We start from the raw sequence: 12,166 nt of genomic DNA on the forward strand, positions 1-12,166 counted from the left end.
GTGCTGTAGTTGTCATAAAAATGTCCTGCTATACTTGCCTGTAGCTGAAAGAAGGCAGTTGCCACATTTCTCGCTCATTTGCCTTGGGATCCACTGAGGGAGAGAGAAGGTCCGCTTTGCAGACATATGGTTCTGGTGGGAAATTTAGCTCTGCACCAGAAAAGGCACAACATCCCTCCTGCTGCTCTGCGTAAAATGAAAATCCTGTAAGTATTTAAACAGGTACTCTGTTCATCTGGCTCTCTAGAAGTTGGACTTACAGGACCACCAGGGAAGGGGAAAATTATATATATTTTTTTTTAATTTTGCTTGAAGTACAAAAAACCTCTCCAAAACAAGCAATGAAACAGTTGAGGGAGGAATCCATCCACAAGACAGACAGAGACCAGGGAAATGGTGTTGTGTACATGTGTTTGCATTTGTCATTGTTTACTGGGAGAGATGTGTAACCGTGCAACACTGAAACAAAGTAGGATGAGTAACAGGACAACAACTATACCATTTCAGCCAAAAAGGTGACCTAAGCCAGTTTTGCACTATTTGTACTTTTCATAGATTCAATATTTGCCTGGCTACTATTGTCTTCAGTGGAGTTTGTCTGCACCACAGCTAGAATTTTATTGCAACATTCAAACTTCTAATCTATACAATAGTGGATGAGCAGATTCCTTTACTTCTAATTAGTCTGTAAGGTTTATAGCAATGTTGCAAAAATAAAAATTATGAAGAGCATTAACTGTCATATACAAATATGAAATTGATCAAATACTCTCAGACACAGTAATGGGTAGTGGTAGTAGGGGTGAAGTAAACAACTTTTCTTGAGGAATGCAAGTTAGGCACTGGGAAAGGCTTCTGAGGCAGCACAGAAAATGATGATTTATAAAATGAGCACAATTTCTCCTACAGGGAAACCTATAAATGATAGCAGTGTTAACTCAGAGAAACCCAAGTATTGAACGCACCGGGATGGCTGGACTCCTGGGAAACCTTCAATGGTCATAACAGCTAAAAGCCCCCTGGAGATCAAGACATTTTCTGCTGATGCGCAAAAAAAACATTTTGCTGAGCAAGGAGGTGAAATCTAATTTCACTAAACGAGCAGGCTCAACAGTCTACAAGGCTGGTGGGAAACATTACTTTAATAATTCAGGATGACAGCTACCGATGATGTTCTTGTCCAACACCTGTGTTGTAAATACAAGAGTTTCATGAGAATACCTGTAAAAATATACTAAAATTGCTGTATTAAATCTGATGTTATTGCAGATGAAACCAAACCAAATCACATTTTTTCAAAACAAAGGAGAAGTTTTGCTGTAACCGTTGTCAGCTCCAGTCATATCTATCCAAACAAAGATACCATGGGACAATTGCTCCTCATTCCAGCCAGTAAGTCACTGCCTTTGAACTTACTGAAATCCATCTGTAACTCCTCGCTATACCTAAGAAGGAAGCAGTTCCCCTGCCCTCTGACACTTCAAGAACTTCCCTGCTCTACTGGTACAAACTGAAGACCTTCTGAGGGAAGTTTTTTTCCTTAATTTTTCTAATTCTAAAAGTGGGTTACACCTTCCAGGAAATTTTGTTTACTCAAATGGAGGTAGAGCCTCTGCTGTCCTCTCCCATTTCAGATTACTGGCCTAACCACCACTGCTTCAGGGATCACTCTCTGGAGCTTCTCAACTGAATTTTGATAATTTATTTTTCTTTACTTCATTTAGAAATTTCATCCCAACAAGCTATAGCCATAAAATAATCCCAAACTATGTTTGTTCCTTAAAAAAAGTTTCCATTTTGGCAATCTGGTGTGCTGGAACAACAATAGTAGAGGTGCTGAAGAATTTCTGAGCAGCTCAACTTTTAATAGCTATTCAATGCTAATAATTCAAGTATCATTAACTGTCTTCTCCACATTACATTTCTGCTTGGCAGACTGTCCAGTTAGGTTGCGTTATGTTAGAAGGAATAATAGACACAATCTGTTCTGAATCCTGACATCACTTATATTTATTATTGAAATCTCAAAACCAACCGAATTAAATTCTACCATATAACTGAGACATGGACCCAATATGTTACCAATTTGCATGAAAAACTTTTCATATTTTCATATTTTCCTATACTCTCTGGAAAGTAAAAACTGAGCTATGTTCTAGATTTTTGAACCTCCTCTAGTAGGCTTCTCATCCACAAATCTATTCATCACATTGCTCTGACCTTTTCCTACTAGATACTAGAAGTGATAAAAATATTACAGATTCTCAATCAATGTGCAAAATGTTCTAACTAAACATTTAAATAGCAATACAATCTATTGTTCTTTTACTACTATTACAGAAAATTGAGTTGCTTCTATCAGTTCAACCATACCTATCTACCCACAAAGCACAAATCATACTTTTTCAGCTCTTTGACTGTAATTCAAAATACATTTCTGTGTTTCATAAACACGTACGTGTTTCTGCAACTCATTACAGAATTAAACAGTGTAAACAAAAGTTTTCATAAAAAGTCCCACATAGGCATTATTATGCAAAATAATTTATTACCTTTTTGTACATTATCCATAGACATTTCTATAAATAATTTTCTTATTCCATTGCTCAAATCTGATGTTTACCTTCTTTTTCTCTTTTTCAGGAATCCTCCCAGAAGATCTGCAGCCAATATTAACTATGCAGTTAGAATCTACTTCTTTCTCTTTTTCTTACAATCTAGTAATTATTAAATTTCAAAGATGTTACAGTTCAGATTTTGCTACTAACAAAAATCATACGGTTAAAAACAATACTACTCTAGGTGCCATGTTCCTCTTGTAGATAGTTCTCTGTATCTGTTGGTAAGACCAGGCTGAGTCTGAGATAAAACTGTATGCACAAATACCACAATTTAACCTTAGACGAAGAGTCTCCTGTTCTCAGAAGCATCTCATCCGTGTTTCTTTTTTCATGATGCATAGGAAAGGAATTGTGATTCTTTTGAACTCAATGCAGACTTCCACAAGGACCTTAAAAGCTGCAGCATGAGAAGCTTTAAAATCGGATCAGATTCATTTTTGATTCATGATTTAGAACCAGTAAAAACTAGTATCCCTAAGGACAGACTGTACACATTGACTACACTGCGACTACTCTACCTAAGAATTCTTCACCTATATGAGTGGTGTTCAAATCCTGTAATTAAAAGCTGCCATTTAAAAATTTTCCAAAAGAAACATCTAATCTTGTCCACCTCTACGATGTACATTTAAGAAAACTTTCATAATTTATTTGGTTCTTTCATAGGCTTAAAGATGTGTTTGGAGTTCATTTCAATAACAGAAGCATTTAAGCTGCACTTTCAGCATTAGGGAGGCAGACACTCTGAAATAACAGATACTTCATTTAAGGCAATCTTCATCCAAGCTATAGCCAGCCACCCTGTGCATCCTGTGACAGGATTGCAATTCATCCATTTTATTGTAGCAACATAAGTTTGACCTACTAGTTCTGCATGTCTGCTTCTAGCCGCTAGCAGTTGGCTCTACAGGAAGATTCTCCATCCTTAGCTTTGCATCATACAATAAATGTGCTAGCTCACTACATAATGCTGGATATAAAAGGAAAAGAGTCCTCAAACCTTGCAAGAGATCCTTGTATTTGGAGTCAGAAGAATGGATTGCCATTATTTTATCTTGCATAGGTACAAAAGCTTACAAAGATCTGTAAAAATTATCCATCTCACAGTCAATAACTATCCATCTTCCCATATCTTCTCACAATTGCCCCCTCCTTTTACTTCTACCAATTTCTACATCCCTTCTTTAAATTTTTAACCTCATTGTACTCCTCATACAGCAAAGAAAATTTGCAAACCACTCCAACGCACTAACTCCAAAAAGCCATTAAGGAGGTAGAACTGCTGCCTCTATAAGCAGTTACAATTAGCACAAGCACAAAGTGCTCCACCTGTAGCTGAGCTCAGTTTGCTGACCAGGATGAGACATCTGCTTGGGTGTTCACTGACAAGCATGGATGGCATCTTCAGTGGGCAGACAAAACTCTGACGAGATGCACGGCATGGTGAAGATGCCATGGGTCTCCCCATCCCCTCTATATCCTGTTCTGGTAACAGTGACAGCACTCAAATTTCCATCCATACATCGCACTTTTGCAGACCTACCTAATATATACAGAAGGCATAGGACACACTTGCTATCCAATTTATAGTCCACCTGGCCCATAGTCTACTAGTGCTGCCTAATGAAATCTCATTGGAAAAATACTGACAGGTAAACACGTTGAGGTACCCAGTTCAGTTTCACTTGCCTGTCTGTAAAGTTTCTCTGCATTAACCTATACTACCAACTCTGTATCATGCTGTGTCAGTGTTTTTATTAAACCTTCACATATCTAAGTACTTTGCAAGATCAAAAAGTATATTTTTAATACAACAGTACATATTTTTTCAGTATTTACCTTCCTTGTTCACAGGTTGGGTTGTTTTTTTTTTCATTTTTCTAATACATTAATCAGACTTGTTTGCTGGCTTACTCTTAACGATTCTCAAAACTTTTCTCCTTTTGGTATAATCTGAATATGTGTAAAGATTGTCCTATTTTCCTGCAGTGTGCATTTCCAGAATTTAAAAGATGCCACTTGAACCAGTGCCTCAAGACAGCAATAGCTGCAGTTTCAATAGCCAGCACAACTCGGTACCATCAGCAGACTGCATAAAGTCTACCTCCCAGTCTGGAGCCCAATGCGGGGTTCAGCCTGAGCAGACCGATATCCATCACACAGAAAGCAATTCCTGAGGCAGAAGTGAGAGGACAGCCAGGGCACCTGGGCTTTCCTTTCACTGGGGTCAAGACACTGAGGGAGCCCTCCATAGCCCCCCACTTTTGCAGAGCCAATATTAAGTCTCCAGTGGTCTGCGTAACTACTCTTGTATGCACAAATATTTCTGTTTATTCTCCCTTCCTTTTTAACAGGGATCTTATCCAAAAGCAACAACTCAGTGGTATTTGGTATTGATCACACTAACCCAACAATGCGTTTGATACTTCAGACACCAGGAAATCATATTTTCCCTCTTAAAATCACATACATTTGGTAGACTCATTCAATAATTATCCTGGTGTATTTTTTAATTAGACCATCAACAACTCCTATTGAAATAAAAATGAGTAAGTCTGTTCTTTTTGGGATCTTATCTTTTCCACAACAAACATGAATTAGTTACCGTATAAATTTCAGATGAGTAGTTGGTTTTAAGGAATCATATTGAAGACCTATAAGTTTTTTTGGTATTGCAGTTAGGCTGGAAGATGGTTCATTATTATGCACACAGTTTCATACTTTGTATCTTTCAGATCCTTTATTAAAAAAAAAAAAAAAAAAGAAATAGAAGAGTAATTTCAGCATCTGACTTTCTCCCATTGCTCCATAATTTTTTTCTCAAAGATGATGTTTGCCAAAGCCATATTGTGGATATCCTTAAAAATGTAATTAAGGGTCAGGCTTTCAGTATTGTTCTACCTATCATTACACACTAGCTACCTGGCTTGTTTTTTGGTTAAGAACACTTTCTGTCTCTGGAGGTATTCATCCCAAACTCACTACCATGAGATTCTGATTGGAGTCTTTATTCTTCCAAAGCAGCTGCAGAATTTTTAATCACAAAGAACAATCAAAGATGTGAAGGTGAGTATCATCCATACATTTTACAAGTCTAATTTTCAATGGAATCTTGTTTTAGTTGTGAAAAACACCATGTGTGCAAGTGGTATGTATTAATCAGTACTTTAGTTTTTCACCAAAGCAATAGAAGCAAGCGCTATAAATAATTTTACATCTGAATTCAAATGGTGCTGTCATAAGCAAAATGACAAATATATCTTATAATTTCAGCTTCTGTGTGGTTTGTTCGCAGGCGTATAGAATAACATTTGCAATAATCTAGAGTCTGTTTTTCTGATTTTATTTTTACTGTGTTTTCATCATAATAAAATCACAAGCCTACCCACGGCTATTCAAAATAACAGTCCAGATGCCGCTGTCATTTGCACTAGCATAAATGCAATAACAGTGTGAAACCCATAGAAGATAAGTATCTACTGTTCTCATTGCACTTCTGCAGGGCTCTGAAGGTCCTAGAATTCTGTACGTTTTTTTCATAACGAGACTCCGAAAAGTGCTGAACAATTTGAGTAAGCAAAATGAGCTAATACCTGCATCTTCAAGTATTTGCTCCGTATTTCTAAACAGTGCCTGGGACAAAGAAATGCTTTATAACAGGGTTCTGTCCCCATTCTGCACATCCCTGTGGCAATATTTACTACTTGTTCTCATTTTTTCCTAATGAACTTATGACCACATTTTATTCTCTCTGGCATCAAAATCCAGCTCAGAAAGAGGAGCAAAGCCAAATACCCCAGAAGATGGCAGATTTGAGCTTAGCCAACCGCCTTTAAAAAAGCCTTCTGAGTCATTCCTCTGCTTTCAGCCTGTACCTTCCAACTACATTGCAAACCCTGTATTTAAGGAGATACACATTTGTCATCACTGTGAAAATGTAATGAAGTCTTTCTCAGTAAACACCAATGACCTGAAACCTGTCAGATGGTTGGGGTTTTGTTTTTTTTAAAAAAGCATTTGGAAAAAAATCTTAAACATTGCAAAAAAGCATTGATCTATTTTACTCTTTGGAGACAAAAGACACTCTTATAAATGAAAATTTTACCAAAAACCCTGTTTAAAAGGGGCAACTTGTTTTCAGCCATAATCCCAATATACCAGTTTTAACAGAAGGTAGACACCGGAGCTGCATTACTTATGATCAATGGCAAAAATTCAGAAACAAGTATGTATCTTACTGTTATATATATACAGTATATATGATGCTCATTCTGCTGTTCTCACTCACAGGGACATATACATAGGAGTTGATATAAATAAAAGTGGCAGAGTCTGGAGCTTTTTTACTTCTAATTTACTGTAGATATGCATAAATTTCCCAGATACTACAGTACATCACCTTACTCCCTGCCTAACTTTGACCAAATGGTGCAATACAGAAAAATTAAAACCAGACATTAAGTACAGTTAATAAATACATGCTGAATATGCATGGACTAACAATTGCTTCATTGTCTCAATAGTAACAAAAACTCTTACAGTGAAAATTGCACTACATAAATCCACCTAAAGCTATGGAATGCTATGGATAGTATGTTATTAGACTTATAAGAAATAATGTAGAAAACTATGCTCAAGCAAAATGCTTTAGGAGATTAGCCACCATCATGTTTCTTTGTTTGTGAGTAACTTAATTTTAAGAAACAAAAGTCAGAACTGTAAATTCATTATTAGTACTGGTCCAACTACACATGTCCAAAGGTAATCAAGATGGTACGATACCTTAACTTTTAATCAAAGACTCTATTGAGATTTTCAAGCTGCTAATTATGCCAGGGTGGAATTTGTTTCTCTGTATTTCATTACACGGCTGCTAAATTTTACCTAAAGACGAAAACTCTCCATTCCATTACCAAGAACGAAAGACCATGGGAATGGTGTGACTAAGTATATACGCTCTACAAGCCAGCCAATACATATTTCTTTATGACTATGACAAGTTTTGGGATTAATTGCAGCCAACTTAATCTCATATCCAATGAATAAATTCAGAAACACTCACCATAATTCCAGTGAGTAAACAGACTCCTTTCCCACAGTATGTATTAGGTACCATGTCACCGTATCCAATGGATAGAAAAGTTATTGAAATCAACCACATTGCTCCAAGGAAGTTACTAGTAACATCCTGTTGATCATGGTACCTGAAAAGAAAAAGAAAATTATTTCTTTATCATGAAAACTTTTATTAAACTTCTGTGTTTTCACAAAGAAATCTCATTAACTAGTATTACAACCATTCTTGTATTCTATAGTTATTTCCTTTTTAAAAGCACCTATAAGGAAATTAAGTAAAACTCAAATACAATGACATCTGCAGTAAAAAAACAGAAGGTAAAACAATAACACCAGTAGTAGAGATAATCAAGATGGTTTATAATTCAGCATTCTGTTATTATTAAAATAGCAGAAACCTCTTGTTTTTTAATAGAATCTCTTAATCAGGGGTACAAGTCCTGCTAATCTTCTGCAGTGGCATAATACACCAGTTGCTGCAGTCTGCGGTAAATATGAAAGACAGAAAAGGATGCGTAGGCAAGCAGACAGCAGAACACATCTCCATCTCTTTGGCCTAAATGTAAGTCTGTGATCAGAAATTGAATCATGAACTATCATGTAAATGCTGACTTAGACAACCTAAGATCTTCCCTCCCCTTCAACATGATCAAGACAAATAGAAAAGTATGCCATTGTATTTCTTGTCATCAAAAGACAGAATAAAATAGACTATTTCAGTTGGAAGGGACCTAGAACGATCATCTAGTCCAACTGCCCGACCCCTTCAGGGGTGATCAAAAGCCAAAGCATGTTGCTGAGGGCACTGTCCAAATGCTTCTCAAACACTGACAGGATTGGGGCATCGACCACCTCTCTAGGAAGCCTGTTCCAGTGTTTGAACACCCTCTCTGTAAACAAATCCTTCCTAATGTCCAGTCCTTCCCTGGCACAGCTTTGAACCATTCCCATGCCTCCTGTCACTGGATCTCAGGGAGATCAGTACCTCTCTCTCCCCTTCCCCTCCTCAGGAAGCTGTAGAGAGCAATGAGGTTGCCCCTTAGCCTCCTCCTCTCCAAACTGGACAAACCCAAAGTTCTTAGCTGCTCCTTGGAGGACATGCCTTCCAGCCCTTTCACTAGCAAAACCTTTGCTGAAACCTTCAGAAACCAAGGACTATATAAATTCTTTGTGAGCTTTGTTGCTCTCCTCTGGACACATTCACATACCTTCTTACATTCATCCTTCCTACATGGTGGGGCCCGTAACTGCATGCAGTACTCAAGGTGAGGCCACACCAACGCTAAACAGCGCAGGACAATCACCGCTTTTGACCGGCTGCCTGTGCTGTGTTTGGTGCACCCCAGGAAGGGTTTTGCCCTCTTGGCTGCCAGGGCACGCTGCTGACTCCTATTGAGCCTGCTGCCAACCTGCACCCCCACATCCCTTTCTGCAGGGCTGCTCCACAGCCACTACTCTCCCAAATTATACTTGTGCCTGGCATTACTCCATCCGAAGTGCAGAATCAGCATTTTGACTTGTTAGATTTCATCCCATTAACGATAACACAATGCTCCAATCTATCTGGATCTCTCAGCAAGGCCTCCTGTCCCTCAAGAGAGCCAACAGCATCTCGCAGTTTGGTATCATCAGCAAACTTGTTAATGGCGTGTTCGAATCCTGAATCCAGATCACTGATAAATACGTTGAAGAGAACTGGACCCAGAATTAATTCCTGAGGAACACCGCTGCTGACAGGTCGCCAGCCAGATGTAGCCCCATTCACTGCAACCCTCTGAGCTCTGCCCTTCAGCCAGTTCTTCACCCAGCACACTGTGAACACACTGTTCCACAGTTAGAAAAGTTGTCCAAAAGGATGCTGTGAGGGACAGCATCAGAAGCTTTATTAAAATCCCGAAAAGCTACATCCACCACCTTCCCTTCATCCACAAGGCAGGAGATCTTCACCTTAAATATAGTAAAACCCTCCTTTTGTGTGAAGTCAGCTATTAAGCATAATTTCCTGATGTGCCATTTGTTGTCTTAGTTTTCATATTCTAGTGGACTATGTTCATTTTCTCCTTCAAAGAAAACAAGTGCAGATGAATAATCTAGTTTTCACATGCAATATACAACTAATCAACCGGGAAGCCATAAGGTCACGTTTTAGGGCTAAAACTTGTTGTCACCACTCACTCTGTGGTGGAAGAACAGCTTAACATAGGTGGAATTTTGCTCCTTGGACAGGGTAGCTCTGCAACAGAGCAGCCACTGCAGCCTCAAGGTTGCAATGACCCCTGCAGCTGCTGTGAAGCCTCAGGTTAGCTAGCTATGCTGTTGGATCCCCAAGGGTATTATTTTAACCAGTTCCTAAACCCGCATCTCACAGTGGGTCACAGAGGGCCATTAGAGAATTAGCTCACAAATCCGTAAGCAACCTGCTTTCCACAACGGAAATAATTGCTTCAGTTTTCTTCCCTTCTGGACCGCAGTCTCCATGACGGGGCAGGGATGGAGAGGGAGCACAAAGACACTCTCAGGAAATTCCCTGTTCTCTCACTTGCACAACATTAACTATAAATATCTGCAAAATACCTTCTGCAAAGTCCCATCTATGCCCTGATCATTACGACAACCTAAAAACTCTTTGACTGCCAGACTACAGCAATCACTCCAAGCAAGTCTATTCCAGATTTTGCCTGTGCTGTTCTCTCTCCTGGTGTCAGCGTTGTCTTTCCCACATCATTTACACAAGCTTTCAAACCTTTTTTTCTGCTGCACATAGAACAATGCAGTAACAGCCCACATTTGGAACTCCTAAATATGACAGTGACACAAATAATGATAAACACAACAGCAACAAGAGTAGCAAGAAAAACAAGAGCACATTTGATTTAACTCATGACCACAGAGCCCTGCATAACAAAGAGATTCTGACATCGCTTTTCTCCAGTCTGCACTAAATGTTATGGGTTTTAGTCTCCACTTAACGAACTTAGCAAGTAACGGCTGTGAAATATATGGATGCAGGGAGAGAGACATATTCATCCCATCCAGGAGCCAAGAAGAAACCCTATGTATCATGCAAGTCCCTACAAAGTACCACGTAAGTGATATGACCCATAGGCTTTGGATGAGCTTCACATAAGGGCACTAAAGCCACAATACATATTCTAAGGCTAGCAACTCAGTTAAATACCAATAAATGCTTACATAAATTTTTATAACACATTTCTTTCATGCCCCTCTTTGTGTTTGGAACTTGGTCACTTTAGACAGAAAACAGTTTTCCTATGAAGATGAAAGTGCAATGCAATGCTGCTGATTTTTTTCTACATTTTGCCCAAACATTTACATACGAAAATTTCAGCCCTACATGGTAAAAATTATAGAAATCTTGATATGGCTGAAAACAGAACACTCAAATGCAACTCAGTGAGTTCCTGAAATAAACACCATTTTCACATAAAGAATGCCAAAACCTCTCTTGAGGTTTTGAAAACTTGAAAAATACAGGGAAAACATAATGAAGTCTTTATTTATTCTCCTTTACCCATGCCCGAAAACACAGAAGCCAATCTACACATCGATCATTTAACAAAGGTGACATAGGGTTAAATTTTAAAAAGCACAACAGTAGTTTTTCAAGTTTCATTGGAGACATGGATCTTAATTAGTAAGGTCCCCTAGATGAAAAATTCATTAAAGCCATCTGCACCCATATTTAGTAGCACACTTCAAGGACCTGTTCAAACGTTTTTATCTTGTTAACTCAGTGTTTTCAGGTTTTCCTACTCTGAATATTTTACCTGGTTGTGATTTTAAGGTTATAGTTCAGCAACCAAATGGTGCCCACTTAATTTAAAAATCATCATCAATACTTATGACTTTACTGTGACCAAGAAACAAAGAACACTTTGTACCCTCTCTATGGGTTTAACTGCTCAAGCATGGCAAGGCATGCAAATTACAACCTAATTTCATCTTTCAGCAACACCAAACCCCTCTTTTTCTCTCACAACTGTAAAGAAAAAATTGAAGTAGTGATTTCTTAAGTTAAAAATCTGTATGTCCTGATAATCCCATCATTTCTATGCCAGATTTATATGAAAGTTTTTGTCTTGTTTTCAAGATTGTTTTTGTCTTGTTTTCACTCATGATTTTTGAATCTCTGTGGTCAGTAATTCTGGTACATGCCTACATCCTTCTGACTTTCATTATTACAGTTGTGCCAGCATACACTTCCAAGTGCTCTGTGATGTCGTTATGCACAAGCATTGCTTGGGATTCAAGCCTGAAGGAGGAAAGCCAGGGGATTCTTTCACAACCCTGTGTCCACCTTCAGGCAGCAAATTACTACATGTATATCAAAACAGGAGAATTTCTTAAAAAAGTAGGAATTGCAACGTCTTATTTGTAAAACCATGGGAAGGGCTGAAAATGAGCACTGGAGGCATTTAAATTTCTTTGTTTTGGGAAGGGAGAAAGAA

General features: G+C 38.3%; 1 protein-coding gene across 1 annotated transcript in view; it reads right to left on the reverse strand.

Annotated features, from left to right (window-relative positions):
- Nucleotides 1-12,166, reverse strand: part of KCNN2 (potassium intermediate/small conductance calcium-activated channel, subfamily N, member 2) — a 75,529-nt gene that overhangs the window by 17,271 nt on the left and 46,092 nt on the right. The window contains exon 4 of the mRNA XM_009893809.1: nucleotides 7,684-7,825. Within this exon, the coding sequence (XP_009892111.1) occupies nucleotides 7,684-7,825 (142 nt within the window). The remainder of the gene's footprint in view (nucleotides 1-7,683; nucleotides 7,826-12,166) is intronic.

This window comes from Charadrius vociferus, unplaced genomic scaffold (genome assembly GCF_000708025.1).
Source record: "Charadrius vociferus isolate BGI_N301 unplaced genomic scaffold, ASM70802v2 scaffold158, whole genome shotgun sequence".
Lineage (NCBI taxonomy): Eukaryota > Metazoa > Chordata > Aves > Charadriiformes > Charadriidae > Charadrius > Charadrius vociferus.